A 27,971-nucleotide genomic window follows, 5' to 3' on the forward strand; every position below is an offset into this window, starting at 1 on the left:
GCCGCGCGCCCGGGCGCAGGCGCAGAGCCCGCGGCGGGGCGGGGTCGAGCGGCGGCGGAGGCGGGGTCGCGAACTCTGACCCCCGGGAGCCGGAGCCGCGCCGCAGCCAAAGCGACCCGCCGGACCGGCCACCGGGCCCGCCAGGTGAGAGGGAGACCGCCGGCGGCCGGGAGGCGCCCCCCGCAGCGGGCGCGGCCCGGCGGCGGGAGCACGGGGAGCGGGGCCGGCCGCGCTGTAACGGTGCGGGCCCGCGCGGCTCCCGGCCGCCAACGCTGCGGAACGTGCAGCCGAGCGCGCCCGCCCCGCCCCGGGGCCCGGCCCGGCCCCGGGCGGCCCCGCGCCCCCCGACCTTTCACCTACAGGAACCGCTTGCGTGTCCCGCCGCCCCGCATCCGGGCGGCGCCGCCCGCCGCTTCCCGCGGGAGACGGGCACAGGAGCGGGGGCGAGGCGGCGATGGGCGATGCCCCCTGATGCTGGGCCCCGGCCCGCGCAGCCATTTTGTGCGGCGGGGGCGGGCACGGCGCTGGCTCCGTGAACCGGCGGGCAGGGGAGATGCGAGGGCTGCGAGCCGGGCCGGCGGCGAGGGCTGGCGACGGAGGGCCCGGCGTTGCGCTATAGCCTGGCCTCGATGCCTCTCCCTTTCCCTCTCCCGAGCCCTGCGCCTCAGCATTCCCGCGGGGTGACCCTGAGCTTCCCCGAAGCCCCCAGGCACTCCGCCTGCCGACGGCATCGCCCGCCGGTTCGCCCCGCTGGTGTATCCCTGGCGGCTCTCTGCGTTTGTTTGGGTTAGGGCAGTATGTCCTGAGTAACAGCCGGTATTGTTTTTACTGGGTTAGATGGCCCTGTCTCTGTTCCTGCTTATCGCTGGGTAGAGTATTTCTTCGAAGCTGCAGGCTTTGTGGAGTCTTTATTTTTTTCTTTGTTGCCATGTATTGCTTTAAGTGTAAGAAGCACGGCCGCACTCCCCAGGATGCGCTTACATTTGCAGGCTGTGGAGGGAATAAAGGAGATGCCGTGTGTTGTGCAGGTGAACTTACGCAAGAGAAGAGGGGGAAAAAAGTCTAGATAGTGGTTTCACTGAAAGACGAGTGTGTGTACGTGATTCTTGAAAAACCAAGTTAGGCATCCATTCTTATGTGAAATCTCTCGTTTGAAACTACTACTATCAGCAGAGTGGACTTGGGAAAGTGGTGTAGCACGAAAAGCTGCATCCACACGTGTCATGGAAAAATAAGATGGAAAAAATTCAAGTGGTTTTCTATATGACAGCTTCCTGTTTTTGGAATCAGCATTGTATAAGTATCTGATCAGTGGGAAAACGTCAAAATTCAGTGCCAGTTCAGACTGTTAATCTGGTGATTCTAATTCTGTATGGCTTTTTCTGTAAGTTATTTTTCTGAAAATAATTCCATGAATGTTTTCCTCCCCCCCTTTAGTCCGTGGTTGGCCACTGTGACATGAGATGTCCAACAGAGCATTTAGCCCATGGCTTGCTCCTTGCTGTACAGCTTTTCTTGTACAGTAAAGTTGTTTGAGTGAAGTCTTAAGGTCTGTGAAATGTTTGCCTGCTTCTCTCTGTAGCTCTTTCTCCAGAGATATTGCTGAAGCTCTCTTATCACAGGGCTAAGTATTTTCATGTGATGGTGGTCAGCTGTATGTGTGCACGTGTGTGATAATTCAGGGAAGGCAACTGAGGTCACCCACAGGGGTGTGCAGTCCTCAGATGCTTCCTGTGCACTGCTCTGAATGGTTGGACACCTCTTGCAAAGTCTGCTGCATTCTGCAGCAAATCAAGATGCTTATTACAGAAAGAAGCTCACAGTACATAAATTAACTAGCTTTAACTCTTCTTCTCAATTATTAATATATCTGGTTTTCTTGCTGGTTGTATTTTCTTGTGAAACATTCCCTTGAATGGAACAAGTTTCATAGGAGTTCTGATGTCTTTAAGAATAGTTACATCCCAGGTTAGATTGTGGGATAGGAGGGGTTTTTTGTTTGGGGTTTTCATGGTTTTGGTGCTTTTTTAAAGCCTGCCTTAATTTTTCAGTTTAAGGTTCTTAGCCTGTGAAGAGAAAGCTCTAAGCAACATGTGTAACTCTGAAGCTGACATTGTTTTGGGGAAAAAGGGGTTGAACAGGATGACCTCCAGAAGCACCTTTCAGCATTAATTATTTCATGACTGTATTGTTATTAAAGGTCAGGGGGAGCAGACAGGTGTGCAGGGGAACCAAAACCAAACAAAACCCCACTGATATGGTGGCATGCTCACCTGTGAAATACAGCTACAGAATGCTTATAGCTAATGTGGTAGTCCAGTAAAAGTGGCTTTGCTCCATAATGTGAAATCTCATATTTACAATAGTAAGATTAGTTTGTTCCCTATGCTTATACTCAATTTTTGCTTTAATTTATTGTGTGCTTATTATATTATGTAATTTAAGTTTGTGCAGCCAGTGAATTTGCTGGGGAATTTCCTTGAGGTGAAGTAAAGCAGTCTCCATGAAGAAAGTAATTTGTGTCTAATGCTTGAGTCAAAAAAACCTGAAAAGAAGCAGTACCTCAAGCTCAAATAAGGAATTCAGCTGTATGTAAGGACCAGAACAGTGTCACATCTTACCTTGTCCATGTTTGTTGTGGCTGTGCACGAAGTGTGGCAGGTGCTGCAGCTGGTACAGGGTCTGTGTGTCTGTCCTGCTTCAGCAGCTGTCCTGTCTTAAGCACTTTCAATAGTAACCTTTGCTAACCTGAGTTGTGTTGGCTGGTGGGGACCAGGGAGCCTGTGGTGGGTTTGCCATGCCCTGTGAAGCAGCAGTAATCTGCTGGGCAGGGTTACCCCCAGGCTCTGGCTGGCACAGCTCTGCTTCTTGTCACACACAGGCTGCAGTGTGCAGCCAGCAGTGACCATCAGGGGAAACTAGCCTGTACCTGCCTTACTTTCTGGCAAAGTTGGTTTTTTTTTTCCTCCTCAGTGGTGCTTCAAGCTGCTTTTTGCATTTTGATCTTGTGCCTGTACATTACTGGGATAAAGTAACCTGCTGCAAAACAGAATTCTATCAGTAGAATTTTATGGATAAAACTGTAAAGGTACAGTTAATTAAATTCTTACTCTTGTGTATGCAGACCTGTCCATATTTTTAACCTTCGGTCATCAGCTTTTAATTCCAGAGATCACTGCATTACTTGGCAAAATCTTAAATCAGCAAAAGATTTATTTTTTGTAAAACGAAGCTCTTTAAAATTCCACTTCTCTGAGACTGGAAGATGGCTTGTGCTGAGTCTCGTGTATGTGATGATGCAGGGCTGCAGATTTTGTAAGGAAACACATTCCTTCCTGAAGATCATGGTCTAAGAACTGCCTTTCTGTATCAATATTTAGATTAATTTTGTTGACTTTGCCAGGCCTTCTCTAAAAGGCTGTTTACATTTATGTAATTTAAATTACTTTTGTCCAACTTGGTAGCAAGCCAGGCTGGACTAAGCTCAGTATTTGAATGCCTTTGTCAGAAGTTAAAGTGGAAACTTGAAAAATATAAACCACTACAAAACTAATGCCAAACCCTCTGCTATTGTCATATGAGCCCTCATAAACGGTTATTTCATTCCAAATAAGTTGAGGTTGCTGTTTGTAATTTAGCAGTAACTTTGTGGTGTGAGAACTACCCTATTTAGTGTGGTAATGTGTTTCCTTTGAAGTCTTAGCAGGACAGTGTGTCAACATGATTCTTAATTGGACTTAATATGAAGATTTTTTTTTGAGTGCCTTTCATATGTTTATAGGAATTGAAAAAATCCCAAACCAAACCAAAAAAATTCCCAAACACACACCCACACCCACTTAACAAAATCTAATCCTGTGTAGTTGATAACAAAGGAAAAAAAATGGGGAATCACAAAGTGACTTGGGTTGGAAGGGAACATCAAGATCATTTTGTTCCAACCACCCTGCCATGGGCAGGCATGCCATGCACTATATTGGTTTGCTCAGAGCCCCATCAAGCCTGGCCTTTAATGTTCCCAGGGATGGGGCATTCCACCTTCTCTGGCCAACCTGTTCCAGTCCCTCCCCACCCTTGCAGTAAAGAATTTCTTCATGTCTAATCTAACCTGCTCTCCTTCAATCTGAGGCCATTCCCCCTTGGCCTGTCACTACATACCCTTGTAAGAAGTCCCTCTTCATTTTTCTTGTAGGCTCCCTTCAGGTATGGAAGGCTGCTGCTGGGTCACCCTAAGCCTTCTCTTCTCCAGGCTGAACAATCTCAGCTCTCTCAGCCTGAGGTGTGCCATCCCTCTCATCATCTTGGGAGCTCCTCTGGGCTCCCTCCAGCAGCTCCATGTCCTTCCTTTGCTGGGAGCCCAGAGCTGATGCAGCCCTGCAGGTGGGGTCTCACAGGAGCAGAGGGGCAGAATCCCTTCCCACAGCTTGCTGGCCATGTAGTTTTGGATGCAGCCCCAGGACATGTTTGCTTTTCTGGGCTGCCAGTCCACATTGTTGTGTCCAGCCTCTCATCCAAGAGAATCCTCAAGTCCTTGGCAGGGCTGCTCTTGATCAGTTCATCCCCCAGAACATTTTACATGGGTCAGTGTCAACAGTGATTTACTGGAAGGATGTGTGAGAAACTCACTTTTGTTGTATGAGGGTTTTGCTTCTTTGTTTGGGTTTTTTGTTTTGTTTTTCCTTTTAATCTGAAGGAAGCTGCCATGGATATGCAGATGTGCAAGTTTGTAAGGCCCATATTGGTAGTATTGTTGAAGAGGCTTGCTGATTTCTCTAGAGTATCTTCATGTATCTATCAACTGCCTCATCTGTGGTTGTAGTTCAGAGAATATTCCAAATGGTCATCTTGCATAACGCCTGAAAGGGCAATTTGGCATTATAGATAAGCTGGTGTAACATTGTGGGCTTTTTACCAAAAAGAACTGATCTTGATTCTGGTCCTACTTGCTTTTCCTGTGTTGTGTGTTGTTAGGTGCAGGGTGAATAAAGTCAGAAGATGAGTTTACAGCTGTACAGCCATGAAGGCAAATGCAGAGTGGAACAAAGCCAGCAGTGGGGCTACCTCCCATGAAATACTGTAATTGTACCATAGAGAAGGTATTGCCTTCAAGTGTTTGGAAAGAAGGGTTTGCCCTTGCTGTGATGTGTTAGGGTGATCTTTCTGTGGCAGCTGGAATGGACCTGGCTGAAGCCTTGGCTCAGATGAGCTTCCCGGTCCTGGTTCATGGTGCAGCTTCAGCTCTGGTGTAGGGAATCAGTTTATGATTTTTTATAATTTTTTCCTTTTGCAGGCTTCAGGTAGAGATGGAGGCTCTGGCTGACAGTACACAGGGCAGGTTACCTGACTAAGTGGCTGTGTCCTTACCTAGCTCTGGCATGTAGCCAGTGCTCCTGGGAGTAGACTCCACTTGCCTTTCCTCCTCCTTTTCCCAGTTGGTTGTGGGACTAGTGAGCTAAGTCAGCTCGGCTGTGGCTGATGGGGCAGGTTCTAGAGATGCCATGACAAAAGAAGCAGAAGCCAAGGCCTAAAAGTGGGGCTATCCCTTTGGTGGCCCAAACTGTAAAAGTTATTTGTTAGTCAACTGAAAATTTATCCTAGTGATTGTTTTCTCATGTTTCCTCCCGGTGTAGTACTTGCTTACAAAAAAAAGATAGTGAGAGCACTGATTTTAAATTATTTGCACAGGCATGCCTACAAATGCATCTCTTTCTGTATTGCTCTGTGCTTTTTAATTACTCCCTTATGCTTTTACAAGTGTCTCATTTTCCCTTGTTTGCCTGCAGGTCCAGCTGCTTCAGTTTTGTGTTGTTACTTACCCTTATATATGCACTGTCTAAATCTTGGTCTCATGAATTTAAAAAACAGTATCTAACTGGGTGTCAAGGGTCACGTAATATTCCTCAGTTCATTAATAAAGAGAATCTTACTCCTTTAAATCTGCCAACTCTTGTACCCTCTTGAACAGTGTGGTTTATAGAACAATAATCCAAGAATAGCTCACTTAGCTTGCTGTGTTCATTGAGCTTTTCCTATATGAAGAACTGAACAGTGGCATCCATCATTTGTCCCACAAATGTGTTTGAATTCCTTGGTTTAATTCACTGTCTGTAAAGCATTGCAGAATACTGCTCTAACATATAAAGAAATCTTGAGGGGGGTCTTTAACTTATTTAAGCACTAACTCAGGCACATTTAATCACAGAGGGAGTGTTAAGTGCATTCTATTCCATGTGTAGGGGTTTATTAAACAAGTTTGGCACAGGCTATGCTGAATTCTTAATTAGTATATGATTAGTTTGCTAATGGAAGTGAGGACTAGTTTCCATTTTAAGGTACAGAGTACCTGTAAGCCCAATGTCATGACCTGAGCTAAAATCCTTAGTTGACTTTGAGGTATATTGAAATCATTCAGTATTGAAGCAGTATTTCTACAGGAGATTGTTTCCACTTCTTTTGCAGTTGGTTTTCTGTTATATTCACTTTTTGAGCTTTCCTGAAAAGTCATGTTGACCTTCCTGTATTTACTGTGTGCCATGGTTTAGCCCCAGGCAGCCACTTGCTCGCTCACCCACCAGTGGGACTGGGGAGAGAAATGGAAGGGTAAAAGCTGGAAAACTCATGGGTTGAGATAAGGGGAGTTCAATAGGGAAAGCAGAAGCCACACAGACAGGCAAGGTGAAACAGGGAATAGTTCACTGTGTCCAGCTGACAGGCAGGTGTTCAGCCATGTCCAGGGCAGGCTGCTGGCTGAATATCCTATGTGATGGCAGGGGGGGCCCTATCATGTGCAATGCCTGCTCGGGGAGACACATGGCAGCGCTCCATCTCCTTCTTCCTCTTTCCATTTTTATATGCTGAGCATGTCATATGGTCAGAATATACCTTTGGTCACCTGTCCTGCTGTATCTGCCACCCATCTCCCACGTACCTCCAACTTCCTCACCAGTGTGGCAGCACAAAAAGCAGAAAAGGTCTTGGCTGTATGTGAGTGCTGTAAGAAATAACAAAAACATCTCTTGTTCTCAGCCCTGTGTTCGTGACAAATCTGAAACACACCCCCATACCAGCTACTGCAAAGAAAGTTAACTTTCCCCCAGCCAAAACCAGCACACTGATAAAAACAAAAAGTGAAGTTCACAGTAACTTCTGCAGTCATAACTAATTAGTGTACTTGTACCTATAAAGTATCTAGAACATACTTGTGTATCTTCATTAGTTTAACAGGTTGATTTCATCTAGGAAAGACCCCTGTATTAAGACACAATCCATACTTAGTAATTAGAAGAATCATTATTCACTCCATACATAGAGTCAAACTGGTTTAACAGTGCCAGTAAACTACTAAAATTTTACAAACATTGTTTTTGTGGCAGTAAAACTGGTCAGGGCTATGCAGTACTTTTTCCAAAGTAAACTGAAGATCTTTGGAATGGACAGAATTTTCACACGTTATGTTTTCATGCTGTTGTGGTTTGTTCTTACTCATTTAAAGGACATTACATTAGAATCAAGGCACTTGATAGTGGGCCAGCTGTACCAACAGTGTAGCGTAATAAAATGTGAGATGTTGACTTTTATATCAAATTGAGTATCAAAGCTTAAAGAAATACTCTTCCTGGTACTACTTTTAAAGTTCTTAGTCTACACAGGTATGATATCTAAAAATGCTATTAATAGGAACCTCCTACTAAGACAATTAAAGTTGTGTAACTTTTGTCCCTGGAGAAGGTTAAGTTAAATGGTCTTCTGGGTATAACTTAACTGTACTAGTGGAGAGGTTAGTGCTTCTGACTACCAACCCTCAAAATTGCTGTCTGCTCTCATGGGAATGAATGTTTCCTGACCCAGTTCAGTTGAAGTAAGCCTGAAATACTTTAAAAAGTAAGTATTTCATAAATTATTTTGACAAAAACCTTGATAATTGTTCCTTCCTCAGCACATAAAAGCTGAGGAGGAGGTAGAGATGAGGGGTTTAATTGGTGCAAGCTAATTACAGTTTTCCACTGCTGTGGTGGCCTACAGGGTGCTTACATAACAGTGGAACACCACTGGACTTGATGATGCCAGATTCACCACCACCCTGTTTGTACTAACTGGTGACAGTGATGCATTTAAAAATAATACTGAGTCTTGTCAAGAAGGCTCACTAACTCATTCACTAGGGAAATAAACTAACAGTATGTAACTTACGCACAAAAATATTTTGGTAGCATTTTGAGTCTGAAGATTGAACAGAAAAGCAATAAATGCATTTTAAAGCATTTAAGAGGAAGTCTAATGCCTGCCTTCTGTCAAAGTGCCTGCTTTTAGATGGTGCTTCTGGTGGATGGGGGGATTGAGCTTTTTTAAGGAAAAGAGATGGATGTATAATTCTGCTTATTATTTTTTTCAAATGTTTTTGAAACAGCTTCATTTTTTATTTAATTACGTGACAAGTAATGGTGTCAAGCAGTCAAGGAATAAATTTGAGAACAAGTGCAGTGATCATCCTTGTAGAGCAGGTCTAATCAGTCTAAGTACAATGCTGATATTTGTGTTACTCTCTACCTAGAGCAACAGAAGCAAAATGTTTCTGTGCTGTGTATCTTCTGAGAAGAGGATTCTTCCCTGTTCCCAGAAATAAGAAAATAAACAAAGGTATCATCTCGGACTAGGGGAATACAAGGCTGCCAAACTAGGATGTATTGTACATTTGCAGAGGCAGTGGTTTAATCATGTTGACATTTGACATAGTTGTCAGCAACACATCTTTTTAAAGGAAAATTTTAGAAAGGTTATGTTTGTTCTGTAGTTTTACAGTGTGTCAGATTATAGTGGTAGAAAGTCAGAGAAGGAAGTAAGAGCTTAAGCTGTGACAGTGTCAGTGGCTAAATGGCTGTGGGACAAAGAACTTCTTACCACTTCATTTTTCAGAAATTTTGTGGTAAAAGTAAAGGCAAGGATCTTGGTCTGATGTGAAAAAGGGAAACCAGTAGACCAAATGAGTAGTGCTTGTTATAGGCAGCTGTAGGCTTGCTGGTTGAAACAGCAGCAGTTGAAAATAATTTTTGCAGGAGTATTCAAAGTGAAATATAAATAAAGCAAAAATTATTTGGGCAGTGTTTGTAAACAACATAATGCTTGTGTGTTGGCAGGAGCCTTGGCTCTCCTTTCTCTCTTCTAGTCATAATACAACTAATATTACAGTTCTTTTAACTGTTGGACATTATAAAGCAGATCCAAAAACTATGTGCAGCTTTTTTTATGTTGTGGTCTCTGGTCTTGTAGAATTCCAGGTTTCCTCCTTTCAGTGTTCTAGATAACTTTAGAAAGGATGTAAAAATGTGATTATCAGTCTTAAATATCTGAATAAAATTTGGTTTATCATGGTTTGTCTCATTCATTTTGAAAGGAGAAGAGACTGTTCTAAGGAAAAACCTGGCAATTAATTGACTCCATCTACTTCTTTCCTATACTAGCAATAAACATTTCTCATATATATGTTGGTGTGTCCTTTGAATGTGTATGGCATGGTTTTGACAAGCATGGAAAAAAGCATTTCTGAAAGCAAGAAGATTCACATTAGATGAGAACACCTTGAAGATCACTTCTGGTTATTGAAGATCAAAACTCAGACTGATGATACTTAGAATAATTAAGGTTGAAAAGAAATTGAATTCAGCTGTTAACCCAGCATCCCTGTGATTGTCACTGGGCCTGGTCCTGTACACTTCCAGGGACAGCATTTCCAGCTGGGCAGTCTGTGCCAATGCCTGACTACTCTTTCAGTGAAGAAATTTTTCCTGGTATCTAATCTAAACCTCCCCTGGTACAACTTCACTCCTCTCAGGTGCTTGTAGAGAGCAGTAAGTTTCTGCTGTGCCTCCTTTTCTCCAGGCTGAACCCTCCAGGCTGAACAACCAAGTCATTCTCCAGCTCCATTGTCCTCTGGACTGCCTCCAGCACCTTAGAGGCTTTCCTGCAGTGAGGGGCCCAGAACTGGACATGACATGTGAAGTGTGGCCTCACCAGTGCTGAGTACGGAGGGACACTGTCCTGGTCATGCTGGCCACAGCCCTGCTGATCCAGGCCAGGATGCCCTTGGCCTTCTTGGCCACCTGGGCACGTGCTGGCTCATGTTCAGCTGCTATTGATCAGCATCCCCAGGCCTCAGCCCCTTGATCCAGCCAGTCCAGATCCCTCTGCAGAGCCTTCCTACCTTCCAGCAGGTCAGCACTCCTGCCCAGCTCAGTGTCATCTGCCAACTTAGTGAGGGTGCCCTTGATCCCCTCATGTGGATCATTGGTAAAGGTGCTGGAGAGGGCTGATCCCAGTTCTGAGCTCTGGGGAACACCACTGGTGATTGACCAGCAGCTGGATGTAGCTCCATTTACCACCACTGTGGGCCCAGCCAGGCAGCCAGATTTCTACCCAGGGAACCCTGGTCAAGCCATGAGCTGCCAGTTTGTCCAGGAGAATGCTGGGGCAGATGGTGTCACGTCTCAGCCTTGCTAGGCTCTGGGTAAGCAATATCCATGGCCTTTCCTTCATCCCTCAAGTAATTTTCTTTGCTGGGAAATGGAGGTTATGAGGTGTTTATGGAAAATTTCTCAATTTCAGGTAGCTTTGAATTAAGAATATATTGATTATTTCATGTGAAACAATTCAGCCACTGAGAATATTGGCTGGAGTAACTCAGGAAAATAAGCTTTTAAAAATATGAAAAATGTGCTAAATTTTAAAATTTACATAATAGAAGAAAAACAGCTGAAGCAATTTTTTTTCTGCTTAATTCCTTGCAGGGATGTCTAAAGAGTGATTAAGCATACCTGATGGGAAGTCTAACACAGATACCCTAGGTAAGCAAAATAAGAACTACAAAACCTTTTACGGCTGAGTTTGCTGTAAAAATCTGTAGATTTTAGCTGAGAATTTGTAGATAGTTCCCCTTGACCTGTCCTGCTCCCCTGTCCCCAGCACAAGATGAACAGCTTAACACAGCTGCTCCTGAGAGGGAGGACCTGGCTTCTCGCTCAGGTGCCTGTGGGCTTGTGTGACTCCGGAGTGACCTGTGGCAGCCAGCTGACTGGGCCAAAACCAATGGGAGAGTTTTGTGGTGCAGTTCAACTGAATTGCCTGCTTCCCACCAGTAACAATGGAATGAAGATCCTCCTTGAGTCTTCCTTCTTTTCCTCCCTCTCTTGACTTATAACAACATATTCTCCCTTCTGGCTGCAATAGAATGAATCTGACTGCAAAAGAAATCAACTTCATTGTGCTTACCTAGATGATGTTTGGTGCATTTCTGCCAGCTGAGTTGCCTCTCCTTTTAGTGAGTTTAATTATCCTACTGGAAAAGTGGGGTCAAGACCACTGCAGCTTGGTCAGGGTGAGCAGGACCTCCTTCCTGGGAGTGAGTTGTAAATTCTGTTCAAAGGGCTTTTGAAATTATTCCTTGACTGGGCAAGTAAGAAATAAGTTTCTGCCAGTTCAGTTACTTGAACTGATTTCTCAGGCATTATGTGTATGCTAGCACATGAAGAGATGAAATTATATGCCAAAAAATGGAAAATGGGATAGGAATGCCTAGTTAAGCTCTCCGTATCTGCAACATGATCTGCAACATGAAATGTTGTCTAAGAGTTTATACTTGAAATATTGAAGCTGATCTTTTTTCACTGTTATACATGCTCTTCAGAGCAAAGGTACATGGTTTATTGGAGGTGATTTCAATTTAGATATTTAGTACAGAGTACTGGTGTTACAAATACTGATTTTGTCAGTGCCCTTTGCTTTAGGGATCGCTGAGTTAAATAAAGCAACAAGACACAGAAGAATCTACTTCTTAGTGTTTATGCGAATTGAAAGTGCAAGTGTGCAAATATAAAACACCGTGTAATATGTAAATTCTTGTCAATAATAGTGAGTACATTCCTTTTCCAGTGTGTGCATGCCTCAAACTCATGATTTGTGTAGCTTTGACAGCTGGTTCTGCATCCCTAAGTTGAACCACCTTGTGCTTGTTCCAGACAGCATGAAGAGGTAGGATAGGTTCCCCCTTTTCTCCAGCTTCCTCTTCATCATAAGAGTTCAGTCTTGTTTGTGAACCTGCTGTCCTGTGTTCATGCAAGTGCAGTTCAAATGAGTCTGTTTTAGATAAGTTTCAAAAATTCTCTGCCAGGTTTATGCCTCTCTGAGAGCCAGTTTCCCAGTGGTGCATTGTAGTTGCATACAAATGTATTCCTTCACTGCTCCAAGGTGAAACATGCCAGTTTAAATCACTTTGAGTCTTCAAGCTAAGCTGTTTTACTTAGCTCACATCTTGACATGAGGGCAGTTGCATCTGATTTAGGAGAACTAACCAGCTGGTGCAAATTAATACTTCAAAGTGATTTCTTTGTTACTGTGTAATGAAGTAGCACTCATTTCTGGCACTCTGTATGTTAACAGTACAATATTTGATTGCTAGTATTTTATTTAAAAGAAGAAAACATTGATAAGCCACATTGCCTGCCTTGAAAATTCCAAGTGCTCTTTGAATACTGATTGTGCTACAGCTCACTGGATGCAGAAGTGGGCTAATAGAGTGTTCCTGCAAGGATGCTAACACCTAGATCTTCCTAGGAGATAATGATTTCAGCATAAGCTTCAGTATCATATCTCTATATGCATGCCTGTTATCTTTTGTCCTAATTTAACTAATAATGCAGCATGCTAGTGAGTGATTAAGAATAGTCTAATGCACAAATATTTCTGTATTTCCTCTTTCACACATTATTTGGGCTTTAGTATACCACTGGGCACACCTCCAAGGCCTGCAATTCTTGCTCTAGTCAAAAAATATTTCTCTTTCCAGTTTTAAGAGCAGAGTTAGCTTGAGTCAAACTTGAATTAAAAGTGAGTTATTTTTTTATTTGCATGGCTCATTGGGGAGGTTTCAAGTTTCATTGAGGAGTTGGTAATTCGTAGGAGTTCCAGAAAAGTTAAAGATAAAAAGCCAGTATTAGAGTAAGAGTAGTCTTTGTTCATACAAGAGGTAGGTATTGTAGTGTTTTTAATTTGCTTTTGTCAGTAAAATTGTTTATATGGTGCTTTATAATCTGTGAATGTTCCTTTTAAGTACTGCCTGGTGAATATTTGTATATCAATAATATAACACATAATGTATGCCTTGACAAATAAACAAGGCATGCATCTGAATCCTTTTTACTGCATTAATGTAGCAGTGTCTGTTAAACCCCACAAAATTCTTCTTAGGAAGGTTTGGGCTCATGCTGTGGCTGCAGTATTGATAATGAAACATCATCTTTTTTTTTAAACACTTGTCTTCTGTGTCCCAAGTACTGCTGCCTGTTAGTTACAAAATTGATCTTCAAGCACTCCAGTTGATACTAAAAAATCTGTATGGGTCCAGAAGTTAGATTTGCCCCTCTTGATTCACATTAACAAAAACCGCCTGTGTTCCAGTTTTTTAAGATGTTAAACCTGGACCTGCTGATGTCATGGTCAGTAATAGACTTCTGTTCTCACAGTGATTTTATTGTTGCTTGTTGGAAAAGCAGAAGAGGAAAAATAGGAAGTCTCTGTGTGAGTTATTTAAATAAAACAATACAAGGTTTTCAAATAGCAAATTATTTGTTTTTATAGTATAAGCAAACTTTAATTCTGCAGGGATGTCATCTTCATACAACCGTGAACGCACTTACGTGAACTATATTTTCCCCAGAATATTTTTACTTTTGAAACTACAGATGTTAAGCATCTTCTTTCCTTTCTTTGACAGGAAATTCTGGTGATTAAAGATCATGGCAACCATAGAGGAACTGGCCCATCAAATTTTTGAACAGCAGATGGGAGAGGTACATACATTTTGAGTCCTATTTAAGAGAAATTGAATAATAAAATGCACAGACTGACATGTAAAAGCCCAAATCATGAAAGAAAATTTTTGATACAGACAAGGCTTCTGGACACTTCCCTCAGAAGGAGGAAGAACCTACTATGTCCATTTTAAAGTTACACTGCAAAGCCTTTTTTGCCAAAGTGCGCCCCACAAAAATTAAGAACAATCTAGCAGGGTTTCCACTAAGGCACTAGCTTTTCAGCTTGCTGTCTGAGCCTGTAGTGGTTTTCAGAGAGCCATCTGGTTGTGTAATTGCTTTACTCCCTTTTAGTTTAAAAAGTCAGGACACAACTATGCAATTACTTCATTTGTCATTTTTGGCTTCACTAGTAAATTTTGCCATGTTCTTCACTTTCAGATATATGTGCTTGCTATGTATCAAAAGAAAGATTGAGCTCCTGTTTCTGCAGATTTCTGGTTTTGGTTCTGTGTGACCTATGTGCAGAATCTGTGCACTGCAGCCAGAGAACTGCCAGAGATGCACAGATAGTTTGGGAGTGTGGATATGGGTATACATAGTTATCTAGAAAATTTCAGCATAGCATAGACTATTTAAAATTAACACCACTGTAAAATTAGACAGAGGCAGTAATTTATTTATCTTCAATAATGAATGTTATTTTTTGGCTTGAAATATCCACTCTTGGATTCTTGTCTAGACAAGAATCCAAGACTTACTTATCAAGTAATTTTATTTCCTCTCAGCATTGATTTCAGATGGAAAGGTTGGAGTGGGGGATGGGATGGTTAATTCTACCCTGAATAAATTTTCACAGCTTTTATTTTTGTAGCACAAGTTGTTCTGAGTGCTGCTAAGGCAATCTCAAAAGACATAAGTGGTTTATGGGATGTTTGCTTGTTATTACTTGTCCTCTTCATTAGGTGAGAACATGTGTTTAATGCAGTTTTGTTTTGGGGCTGTAATTCTTTGTTGAGGTCTAAATGGGGCTGTATTTCCTGTTGAAATTGGTTTGGTTTTGACAGTGCAAGGCTAGTCAAAGCTAGCTGAAGTGTACATTCCCCTCAGGATGGCGTGATGAAGGTGTTTGCCTCTGGGGTTTGTTTCTCAATTTCATAATGTGATTCCAGGACACACTGAGGTGACTTAGTATCTCAGTACCATGGGAGAGACAGGGTCCTTTTTCTGTTTCTTTCCTTATTAATTTCCCCACCAAGAGCAAGCTAATAACCCAGCCAAAACAAGTGGAAAGTTTTCTGCTGGGTTAGCATAGAGTAGGGTCTGAGAAGGCTCCTGCGACTACCAGAGCCAGCACAAAGAAGATGACTGGTAGCCAAAGGAAGGCAGGGGAGAAAACAGGCAGAGTGAAGGTGCAGTGCTGCAGAGAGCTGTAGCTGTTCTTGTTCATGGTGAAATCACAGCTGTACAGTTTTCATGGCTGTTGTTTTGTCAGCAGTGGAGATTAGGATTTGTGCTTTAGCAAGGTTTTACTGACTAAGATGGTCACACCGTATTTGGCAGCAGTGCAGCTTAACCATTCCCCAGTCCTCACTTAGCCACTTATTCTCACCCTGTGCTAGTCTTGCTCATGTAAGCTCTGTGTGTCATCATGCTGTGGGCAAAACTAGGAAAAAAATGAATGACAGCATAGGGGAGGAAGGTCATCTCCCTGTTGGTTGTGATCAGTGTCCTTATTTCGTACAAGGTGCGGCCCAACCAGGCGCGTGGTTGGAAGGACTGAAAAGCATCCCTGAGGGCAGTGCAAACTGAGACTCCTTAAGCCAAAATTGCTGTCACAGGTCCATGCCATGCATGAATGTGCTGTCTGAAAGGTGGAATCAGCAAGGAAAGCACTCTCACAGGGGCCTCCATGCAATAACTTACATTCCTGCTTACATACAGGCTGTAATTGCTTGGTGGCATTCCTAATCACTGAAAAATCATAGTTTAAGGTCTAGAGAGCTTCAGCAGTATTTTTGCTAACATTTATAATACTCTTGTTGAAGTAGTTTTAATTGAATTTACAAGAAAAATTTACATGAGTAGAACCTGAAAGGAAGAAGACCTGAAAGGAAAACGTTTTCCTCTATTGAGGATAATGGAAATGCTTCTGTCGCATTGAAATAATGATCAGAAGTGTTTTGTACATAGATTTTGATTTTTAAAATAATGCTAATTGTTGTTCATGAAACATTTTAAATCACAAAATTACCACAACAGTTTTACAATGGTGTTCACAAGCATACTTTTCTTAATTTAGGGCTTTTTACATGAAAGCAAAACATTGAAGCAAAATATAACCCTGTGTGTATGGAGCATTGTGCAGTGATTGTTGTTGCTCAGATTCTGCCATCTGCTAGTCATCTTTTGCTCAGTGCAAGATAATTCCTATTTCTGTATCAAGAATACATTTCTTGAATCATGTAGCCAAGCTACCTGCCAAGAGCATTCTTTCTTTAAACTCTGGCTGGAATAACTAAGTCTGTGGTGGTTCATTTCCACAGTCCTGCCAGTTTGCTGTAACAGAGGAAAGCTATATCATTGTTGAAACAGTCTGTCGCACATAAAAAGTACAATTTTAAACAAATTTTGCAGTTACTCTTATCAATATTAACTGAAATAAAACACCTTGTGTTCTGCATAGAAGTTAAACTGTCAAGCTGACATTTTGTGGGGTTAAAAGGTACATGTGGATCATGGCATTTTAAGGGAGCAAATGTGAAGCAGTTCTATAATATGTAGCTTATTTTGTAAAGCAAAGGTAAATGCACATAAAACTTTAATAATTTCTGAATCACCACATGTACCTGTCGATTTGAGTGGCTGATGCAGAACTTCAGTGCTTGAAAGTACCTCTCTTGAACTGAAAATGCTGCTGGTTGATGAACAGTTTTTTGTCCTTTACTTAAGCAAAGAAGCAGATATTATTTAAAAGTACTTGCACTCAGAAAAATTGGGTATTTTTAGAAAGCAGTGTCCAGAAATGACTCAGCAGTAGTTTGACAAGCATTTCTTTTGGTGGTGCTGGCAGTTTAAGTAATCTCCCCAGCAGATTAGCCTCACTCATTTGCTCTGATGCATCTGCTTCTGAGCATTGTGGAGACTGGATTGAAGAAGATCTGTGCTAAGAATAGCCTTTGTTTGCTGGGCTGCTTTTCAGCCTGCACCGGTGTCCAGGGCCAGATCACAAAATCACTGACCAGCCAGTTTTCCCTGCTACACAGAGGGGAGAGGAGCAAGTAAATTATGAGATTGCTACCAAAAGTAGCACCTTTTGGGGCAAAATGTCAAAATCAACATAGGCTAATGGGAGCTTGTATTTCTGCTAAAGGGGAAGTCTTACCCTCCTCCCCATCCCTCTCTCATACTGACCTCGAGCTGTGTGTTCTGGCCTGCTTTTGTCTGCTGATACTAACATTTAGATGATGGTATGGTTGCAAAATCAGGAAGCTGATCCAGGAGGAACAAAAAGCCTCACAAACTGTTATGAAATAGTACCTTGACTGCAATATACATATATATTCTCTGTATTAATTGGGAGGGGCAGAGGGGCAATGAGGTGCAGAGATGTATTGGTATAATGGTGTAAATACTGGGAATTATTGGTAATAGAGATTTGTAGTATGTTGCAGGCAGTTTTGTGAATAACAAAAATGTTTTGGAGTTACCTGGGAATTTAAGACAAAAATTTCAGGTTGAAAGTGTCTGTAAACTCTGTGAAGAGAAATTCTCTTTATAGTGCAAAAAATCTGGCCTTTCTGATCGAGCCTCTACAAATAGCAGCTGTCCTTAATTTTTATTGACAGATATTGTAATGAATAACACAATACCTTCCCCGCTATGCCATTGGCTGTAGGCTGTGAAGAATTTTAAAAATACTGATAATTGTTAAAATACTTCAATAAATTGTGTTTGAGAGCATTCACGCAGATATTTTATACAAGATACACTGTTTGCAAACTTTACACAATTTATTAGTTTTTCCTACCTTTGTTAATAGTTCTCCAGTATAGAATTCTTAAACAGAAAAACAGAATTGAAACTGCCAATTGCTGTGTTTCCATTCAAAAAAACCCTTCTGTCACTTCAAGTGAGCCATTAAAGTACATTTATTGCAAAGATAGCACAGCTATGGTGGTAGGTATTGTGTCTCATGAACATCAACAGTAGTAAATATTCAGGTCGGTTGCCATACATGGACATGTCAACAATTAGTTGCTTCACTTAAAGTATTTGTAAATTTCACATTGGAGGGTACTTTGAAATGGGTCTAAATCAGAATCTTCGAATTAGAAAAATTAAAGTGTTGAACTAGATTACAAGCATTCACATTTTTTATAGAATAAGAGTGTCAGACCTTCCATGGCCTTGTTCAGAGAAATTGGAAGCTGATGAAACCTGAAGGTTTACTCCATTAAGGTAGTGGCTCCATTAAAATAGTGTTATCTGTTGTCAGTCCATGACATTTGTTTCTCCTTTCTAGGTTACACATTCCCAGGAAGGTGGTACACAGACACTAATGGATGGGGCAGCACAGCGAATACAGATTGTCCCTGCAGATTCGGGCCTCTCTTTATCACAGCGGATACAGGTATGCTTCATCTGATGCATTTTAAAAGCAGACATGAGCTATTTGCTCTTTTTTGTTTTCATCTTGTTACTTGCTTTAATGTAAATATTCAGCCCCAGATGGCAGAGACCCTTTCTGTATAAATAGGAATAAAACAGCATTCCAGTCTTTCCTCTCTTTTTCATTTTTTTCTTTTTCCCTTGTAAGAATTTTAACATCACAAAAATCCTAAATCACTGAACAGAAAAGTACTTTTTGCAGGTGAAGCTATTCCTTGAAAGTTGAATATTTTGTCTAATTGGTAGTTCAACTAAGTTGGAGGATTTCTACATTTTGGAGCAGAAGTGGGGAGGGAAATGCTGCATTGTATCTTTGAAGTAATGAAAAAATGCAGAGAAACTTAATGCCTGAGAAGAATACTGATTTTTGGTTGTCCCAACCCATTTTGTATCTCTTGTTATTATAGTCCATAACCTGGTCAAGTAAAAACCTCCAGTTGAAGTGAGGGTAGTGAAGTTTTTGGCAATGTAGGTACTTAAATCAACAGAGAAATGTGTTTATGGAGACTAGGAACATTTGGGGAATGAAATTTTATGTTTTATGCCTTAGAAGTCAGTGCAAATCAGTTATATTTTTCATTTTCATTGTAGAGAAAAATATCAACTGCAGAATAAATGTAAAAAATATTCTCAGATATATGTTGTTCATACAAAAGCACACATTTAAGTGAGCCAGCTGCTAGTATAATCTTGGCTGCTTTTTCTTTTAGCAGCTTCACTCTAAACATTGTCCTCTGTTTTTCTCCTGTATTGGTGCATTATGTGCAAGCTTTCAACCTTCCAAGGCTCTTCACAACCACCCCCCATACAATATGGGTTTTTTTTAGAGTTTTTACCTCCCCACCTGTGCTCCAGTTGTGGTATGTCTTACCAATCATGTAGGTCTTCATTCTTTCAGCTGCCTCTGCTCTGTTTCTCACTTCCTGTACAGCTGTACTTTTTATTAATTAATTTGTGCTCATCAATTAAACAACATTCTGTCTTCAAAAAGGATGGTAAGCACTTTGGCTGTTGTCTCTTGATGTGTGTGGAACAACACTCAGTCAAAACACTCATCCTTCCTGCAAGAGACATCTACAAACATCACTAGTATCAAACTTAGTAATAAAAACTTTGCTCAGAGAAGAATTTATGTGAAGAGCAAAGTAGTTTGTAGGACTAAATGTATCTCTGTGAAATGTCCAACATAAATGCTACTTTTAATAATTTTGAGTTTATATTTCCAATCATTATTTTTTCCTTTATTATTATTAAATGCACCTAATTATCTGCAACAATGAAATAGAAAATCCTCAGTAGAAGATTCTTTAAAACATGTTTCATTAGTCACTCTTAGGGAATGATAGCATTTCTTCTGGGAGAAAAGTTGAATGTTACATTTGCTCAACAGGCATTCTGCACTAAATTGCTCCTGTTATAAACAAGTGTATTAGTTTTCTGTGTTTAGACATTTTCTTTTTTGTAAAATAGGAACACACAGATACCAAGGTGTTTATTGAATGATGTTCAAATGGAAATCAAAACTTGTTAACAAACAAGGCTTAAAGGCAATAAAGGAAAACAATATCTTCCATTATCATCAGGGTGCTTATTTGAAATACATGAGGGTAGTATGCAGTCAATCCTGAATTGATGTATTCCTGTTTTATAATATTATTGTTTTAGCAATATTGAGTTTCAGGTTATTAAGAAAGATAATGTGTTGTCACTGATTCGTGGTGGATTCGTGGTCAGAAGATAAATGTTTTTCCTCTTCCCTTTGACAATGTTTTTCTCTTACCTTGACATTTAGGTGTTGCAAGTTGTTGTGCTGTGCTGAACTGCTCCACTTTTCAGTGTCCCCATTGCAGTGTAGGTGGGGGTTTGCAGGTGTACGGCCATAAGAGTCAGCTGCAATCAAGAACGTGCTTAAGTGTTTAAACTGCTTTCTCTTATGGCTCTGTCAGTTGTCAGATGCTTGTCAGGTGCAGAAATCACTTGTGCAGGTTGAATAGCTGTGTAAGGATATTAATGTAGCACTATACCTGCTTTATCATGTAGTGAAAACTGCCTGGGCACCCTCCTAGGATTGCAGGAGCCCATTTGAAGACTGGGACTCTATTTGTTAAATAGAAGGTGAAGTGCATTGGGTGAAGTATCAGTGGTTCTTCTGCCTACTCTCCTGCCATATTTATCTACAAGTACATATATTTGTTTAATTACACAGCTGGGCTACAGTAGGAAAAAAGATTACTTAGTATATATGTTCCAAAAATAGTTTCAGCTGTACTTCAAGTTTGTGTTTGGGACATGCTGGTTTTTGGGTATACTTTTTATAAACTAAACTAGATGGAATATGTACCTTTTTGGGATACTCTCAGTTATACTTTTAAGATTTGATATAGAGACAGATTTTAGTTAAGAGTGTCTTTCAAAGAGCAGGTCTGGAGATTCAGAAAACAGCGCAGTGTTCTGTTTGGCTTTTGTACATCTATGCACCCTGTTGAGCATAATATACATTGGATTTCTCCTAATCCAAATAAAATGCTTGGAAAGATGCTAGATGCTTGGAAAGAAGGGGAATGGAATATCAGCTACTTTGGAAATAGCCAAAAATTACAAGAGAAGTAAAGATTGTGAATGAAGGAAAATCGAACAAAGAAAATTAAATTAAGGAATGAAGGGAAGTGAAAAGGGCAAGGAAGTTTGCCTTCTAAAGAATATAGAACCAATCTAAAGGAACTTAAAGAAGAAATAATGGTCTACTGTAGCTGTATGTGGTCCCAGACATAAGGATATATGAAAAAACTGCACAGAAAATTTATCATGTCGATAATTATTGTCATGTTTTAGCATTGTCTTCTCAGCCTACACCCCAAATCCCATGGTAACTTCTGTTCTTTAGCATTTAGAATGTTATCATTTACCTACAGTTTTCTCTTAGATATGCTTTTAATCATAATGTGTAGAGAAAAAGATTTGAGTTTTGATCCGTTAAAATGTTAAGAGCACAAGGCCACCTGAAGGAAGCACATTTGTTTTGTGTAATGAAACTCATGATTTATGAATATTTGAAAGTGGCAATATTGTGTTACAACTGCTGAAATTGGATACTCATCACTGCTTATCTTTTTAAAATGCAAACTATACACAGGCATTGGGCATTTAGAGAAAGTAATAAGCCTGTCATGAAGGTGCAATAGCAAAGTTGATAAAGAATTCATGTGAAATTATGCCTCGTTCAGTTTCTTTGTGCCATAGTTCTCCACCTAGGAAATACAATTAATACTGGCACCCCAATTATGGGGAATAAGATATGGTAAATATTGGACAACTAAATAAATGTCATCTGTAATAAAAATAAAATTCCTATCTGTAATATGAATGGTAGGCATGTGTAGATAAACATAAATGTTTGTCTACAGTTTAAAAAACAAGTTAATAGGAGACATTTTATTGATCTGTAATTCAAAATAGTTTGCAGGAAACAGTCTTTGTAGGATAATTCTCCTTAGTCTCCAGAATAAACCAGGCAGTTTTCCATATAGACATTTTTAAGGAGATATGCAGTGACTATAAGTGAGATTTATAATGGAATATATATAGAATCCGGATTATTTTCTCTGAGGATTATAATCTTCTGACCAAGTTGGCAGAAGGTAGAGGATTATTTAATAAAATTCTGCTGTATTTGTGCTTGAAAACAGGGATAAAATGGGGAAAACCACCCCGTAGATCTGTTCTTTTTCCTTAAAAAAAGAAAAGAAAAAAAGGCAGGGAAGGAGATTCTGTTCCACTAATTTATTTAGAAATGTATGTGTAAAAAAAGGTCCCCATAAAATGAAGCCTAAAATGTATATACAGGTGCAACAATATAATTGCTTTTCCTGCTGTTTACTGCTTACTTGTTTCACTTGGACATCCACGCTTGTGGTTTTAAGAAGTTCCGTGTTAAGTAACCAAACCTTGGAGGTGCTGCAGACACTTCATGTAGAGAGCAGTGAATTCAAGATTTAATATTTCTTATAACCTGATGGTCTTAGGGCTCAGCTACAGACATGCCTTGAGTTCTGGATGTTAGAATTGTCAGGAGTTTCAGTAGTGTTGTAAAAACATGTGTCAGTTGTAAAAATTGAGTACAGACTCAGGTTTTACTTCAAACACCTTGATTGAAATGTGTTTCAAATACAGTGAAAATCCAGGTTTTTGCCTGAGTTTAATTCACTCTTGTGTGATGGAGGGGAAGATGATCCTGCTTCTCAAATGTGAAAGGCAAAATCCCATTTTCTTCAAGTGCCCGGATTGGGTCCAAAAGGTTAAATCACCATAACAATTGAGATAAATGTATTATTAGATTGTCACAGATCAGCAGACGGGCCAGAAGATTCAGATTGTTACATCACTTGATCAGAGCTCAGCAGGCAAGCAGTTCATCTTAACAAATCATGATGGCTCTACCCCAAGCAAGGTGATCCTTGCCAGACAAGATTCCACTCCAGGAAAAGTTATCCTAGCAACTCCAGATGCTGCAGGTGTCAACCAACTGTTTTTTGCATCCCCTGATATATCTGCACAACACATCCAGGTAGATAATCCACTTTATTTCATATTTTTCATTCAAATGGGATAAGAAAAGATGTTTTATTTCCAAATAAGTCTGTCTGGGTTCTCCTTTTTGGTTTGTTTTTTTTTTTAAGTATAATTTTCCTTGCACTACGACTCACTGTGGTTACTAGAATTATGAAAAAGCTTTTTTTAGTAAATTTCTTGCTTTTAAAATTTATATGTTGGCTCATGACATTAGGAGAAATACAGTTATTTTTATTGTCATTTCCAGATTCTGCCATGCCAACAGTCCTTTATTTCTGCTCGTTAATTCTCCATCTGTTTTCATGTATTGTTGAAAAACATTCACTTTTCTCCATTGTCCTTCTCTCTTAACATTTCCCTTTGCTGGTTTTCCTTTTTGCACGCTGTTGCAACTGCTGTTCAGCTGTGTGAATTGTAGTCCACAGCAGTGCTCAGACTAGTGGGGCAATACATGACTTCATGGGGGTGAGGAAATAACAATAATGCTTTTGTGTTTACTGATGTGATATTGTAGCTAGGCAGGGTTGTAGCTCCCTTAGCTGGTCCCCAGTGTACCTTACTCCATGCACATTGTATGTGCCATTTCCTTAGTTGCCACCCTTCAGCTTCCAGGCTTTCTGTCCCAGCCTGGCAGGGATGGCATGGCACTGATGTGAAGAGTGTCAGAAACTTGCAAGGAGAGCTGGGAGATGTGACCTGCTTCAGCATGAAATAGGAGGGTACTGCATGCAGCTGCAGTACAGTTACTGCATGTGTTCCACCCAGACACATTTATGCTGCTGTTACAGTACATCAGTGATGGGCCAGACTGCATTCAGATAGCTGCAGTCCATTTAGTCCCAGACTGCATTCAGATAGCTGCAGTCCATTTAGTCCCATATCAAACACTTAAACATTGTGACCATAAACAGCTGCTTAAGGAAAAATGTTAAAAGATGACCAAGTAAATAGGGATCTTTTTGAGCATATCCTTTTACTTCCATTAGCTGATGATACAGAGGAGCCACCTGATTTGGAGACTGCAGTTAGACCATCATATTTGATAGCTGCTATTAAAGTTAAACAACCATTTTTTGTTATTTATATAGATCATGTAAGCTTTATTCTGTATGAATATGTTAGATTATTTGACCATCTGAGAGAATTGTTTAATTAGGTGTCTCTTGCACTAGAAGATACTATTAAGGATTTGTGTGGGGGTTTATAGATCACTACAAAATCCTCTTTCAAGCAATCTCTTTTCAGCTGCAGACTCTTTAACTGTCCAGTTTGTGCTCTTCTGTGAACGAGTCCACTGATTCACTACCTACACATTGTGTAAGCTTAAAAGAATCTCTGTATTACATAATATTACTATTTTTGGAATTCACAGTTCTTTGTAAATGGACACCCTAGATCCTTGCTCCAAAGAATTTGATTACTGTGAATATGGGACCAGTAGCAAAAGCCAATCCTGTTGAGAGGCACTGAAGCATGCTTAGTGTTATCATACACTTTGTATTTTAGGTATGCCTCAACAAAAATATAAACTAGTGGGATATGAGTAGTCCACATAAAAATTATTTTCAAAGACAACTTAAGAGATGAGAAGTATGCCACACTGGTTTATAAGGCAAAATTCAGGAAAAGAGGAAATCTGTAAAAAAATTGAAAGCTGTCATTCTGATTGTATAATTTGGGGAAAATAGATCAGTTTGAGAAGCAACAGGGTATTCTGTCACCCCAGTTAAATTGTTCTGTTGTCCTAGGATATGTATGGGTAGAGATTTCCTCTGTTCATTTAAAATCCCATGAAATACAGAGTACCATTCATTTGCCATTCACCTGCATCCCTTTGGGATCTTTTGTATTTTTTCCCTCAAATGATCTTTCCATCTCCAGTTTCACCTGTTTTCTTCTTCTTCTGTAGCCTTCACTTGAAATGCCCATTTGTTTGTTCTGCCAAAAACCTCTCTGTTATTGCACCTTATCTTTACATTGACTCATTTGGCAAGACCCTTTCTCCCATCATCTATTTTAACTTCAGTGGCTCTTTTTCATATTAATAGTAAATTTTTATTCTTCATGTTCAAGGTCAGTTAATAAGTTCTCTGAGTCTGGGGTTTTTATCTCCTCATGGGCCAATTCTGTAGTCCTTCCTTATGTGGAACTTCCCATTTCAGTGCAGCTTTAATTTATGGAAGGACTTAGAATTTATATTTTCTATAATATCATGAAAATACATAATGTTAATACTGGACATTTGGACAGATCAATAGGTTAATATTCTCTTAACTCATCATCTTATTTTTCTTAAGAAGCTGGTGCTTTTTTGAAGAAAACATACTAGATGAATCTCAGAGACTGTATTGGTAACAAGGCTAACTAGAAAGAAGTATGCTTGTTAAACTTTCCTACATACAACGTCTGTACTATGTTCCAAACTCTAAAAACCACAATTTCCAAATTTTCTCTCTGGAGGAGAGAGTACTTTCTGGTTTGGTTACTTCCCTTTTTATCAGAGGTGCTGTTCTGAACGTGCAAAGCAAGAATATGGAGTCTGGCTTCCCTTTAAGGCACAGTAGAAGTTAAAAAGTCTTAAAGCTTCTAAACTATATTCTCTTTTGAATGAGAAGAACATTTTTTTCTTTTCTATGTCAAGATGATGTTTGGTTGTTACTTGTGATTTGTATGTTCCTTTTTTAAATGGATTTTTTTCTGTGCTTTATTTATGTTGTGGTGGGATAGTTTTCAAAGATAAGTGAAATGTTCTGGTGCCTGCCCTGTAGTACTGGGATTCTAAAATTATGGGCTTAACAAAGTTTTACAGGTGCCAGAGATATATGACTGAGACAAGAATATTTTAATAATGTCAAACTGTTACTGAAAGCCAAGCTATATACCAGTTGGAAATTAAAGGTTGTGTCCAGAGTACATTTCCTTTTGGTCCATATTTTGTATATTATAAAAAAAAGAAGGTAATAAACCTCTGTGTAGGTCTAGTAGCCTTTGCAAGGAATTTTTTTTGTTCGGTCTGTTCAGTGCTTCCATCTCTTTTGTACTATCAATGAACCACTAGTATATAAATATAAAATTGAACAAATGGTAAGAGTATGCAGATGCTGAAAGTTTATCAAAATGTCAGTCCATTTTGCAAAAGTAGAATTTAGAGAAATGAGATCTTGAATTCTTCTCAAAAGCATTACAAGTAAAACTCTTGTTCCCTCCTGAAAGGGAGCACAGTGGCATGGCAGTATTAGATGTAATCAAGAAAACATGATACTTTGTAGATTTAGTCCCCTATCTTAGACAAAAAACACGAGCATGAGATATATTTTATTATTTCTAATAGGTAAAAAAAAAAATTAAATTATTTCACACTTTTTTTTCAGATTTTAACGGACAACTCCCCCAATGAACAGGGCCTAAATAAAGTGTTTGATCTGTGTGTTGTGTGTGGAGACAAAGCATCAGGTATTTGTTTTTTTCTCTTTTTTTTAAGGTGGTGCAATTTTATAAAGTTTGAAATTCTTCTGAATTTCAGTTTGAAATTCTTCTGAAGCTGTGTAACAGTTTGCCTGCATATACATGTATAAATTTGTATACATGCAGTGGAGAATTTCACTAAGTGGTACTCTAGTATCCATGGATAGACTTTATTGTTGTTTTACATAGAATGATAGAATATCCTGAGTTGGAAGGGACCCTCAAGGGTCACTGAGGTCCCACTCTTGGCCCTGCACAGGACATCCCAAGAGTCACACCCTGTGCTTGAGAGCCTTGTCAAAACTCTTCTTGAGCTCTGCCAGGCTGGTGCTGTGACCACTTCCCTCGGGAGCTGTTCCAGTGCCCAGTCACCCTCTGGGTGAAGAACCTTTTTCCTACAATATAACCTAAAATCTCCCTGACCAGCTTTGTGCCATTCCCTTGGGTCCTGGCTCTGGAGGGAGTAGGTCAGTGCCTGCTTGTCCATTTCCTCTTGTGAGGAACCTGCAGACCACTGTGAGGTCTCCCTTCAGCAGGGAGCAAACTTGCTAGAAAGTAAAATGTATGAAATATTTTTTTCAAAAAATTGGCAAAGTTTTACATAAAAAATACAGTTGCTAGAGCTCTAAATATTTGTCAGACCTCACCCATCTCAAGGAAATTTCTGCCAAACTTAAGGCAAAGATCTGTTTGGTATGTTCTAATTGTTAAAGCTTCTCTGACTCCCCAGAGGAGGGCTGGAGTCTCCCTTGAGGGGCTGGAGATCCAAGGAGGTTTTCCTCCTGTGCTGGCCTTGGAATATTGGGCAGTGGTAGTGGCTCTGGGGACAGTGCCATCTTCCTCTGAGCAGCTGCAGGTTTTGGGGGGCCTCCCATGTGACAAGCACTGTCATGAAAACTGCTTTGCAGATACTTCCAAGCTGGAATCCAAGAAGCTACATCAAAAGAGTAGGTGAAAAAGCAGCCCTGCTACTTTGCAGAATGAATATTCATAATCCAGCTGCTACTAAAATGTTTCAGACAATATTCTTTTAATACATACGATGCTTTTGAAATTTCACATTTTAGTAGTGGTAAAAAGGTTGTCATAGAGGAATCTAGAAAACCTGTCAGAATTTCTAGAAACTTCAGGAAAGAACCTTAAAATGTTTTCTCCTAAATTAGGTTATATTTGTGATTTATTTTGTAATGTGCCATATGTATTTCAAGGATTCATAAATTAAAATTGTTGTAACTGCCAAACATGCCTTCATCAATCCTTTTTATTAATGTTTCTATTTTATGCAAAATCAAAATAATTCACTTCTAAAAATAAAATCTTTTTTTTGTAGTATATTATAGAAATTTTTGTATTATATATAAAACTTGCAGAACTGGTCTTCAGAAAAAAACATTGTACTTCTTTTAGATTATTCTTTCATTGATGCTTTACTGCAAGAACTGTGGACATACCATTACCCTGTTAGGA

The 27,971-nt window shown here is 40.1% G+C and overlaps 1 protein-coding gene across 5 annotated transcripts in view; it reads left to right on the forward strand.

Moving 5' to 3' along the window:
- The first annotated feature begins 66 nt into the window (after nt 1-66).
- Nucleotides 67-27,971, forward strand: part of NR2C1 (nuclear receptor subfamily 2 group C member 1) — a 47,278-nt gene continuing 19,373 nt past the window's right edge. The window contains exons 1-6 of one of the 5 annotated variants that reach the window (XM_058023006.1): nt 71-144; nt 10,782-10,838; nt 13,763-13,838; nt 18,325-18,432; nt 22,804-23,034; nt 26,411-26,492. In XM_058023006.1, the coding sequence (XP_057878989.1) occupies nt 13,785-13,838; nt 18,325-18,432; nt 22,804-23,034; nt 26,411-26,492 (475 nt within the window). In that variant the 5' untranslated portion in view covers nt 71-144; nt 10,782-10,838; nt 13,763-13,784. Of the gene's footprint in view, nt 145-10,781; nt 10,839-11,941; nt 12,022-13,762; nt 13,839-18,324; nt 18,433-22,803; nt 23,035-26,410; nt 26,493-27,971 lie in introns of those variants that run through there. The other 4 variants (XM_058023009.1, XM_058023010.1, XM_058023007.1 and 1 more) reach the window with 4 other exon arrangements.

Source organism: Melospiza georgiana, chromosome 4, assembly GCF_028018845.1.
Source record: "Melospiza georgiana isolate bMelGeo1 chromosome 4, bMelGeo1.pri, whole genome shotgun sequence".
NCBI lineage: Eukaryota > Metazoa > Chordata > Aves > Passeriformes > Passerellidae > Melospiza > Melospiza georgiana.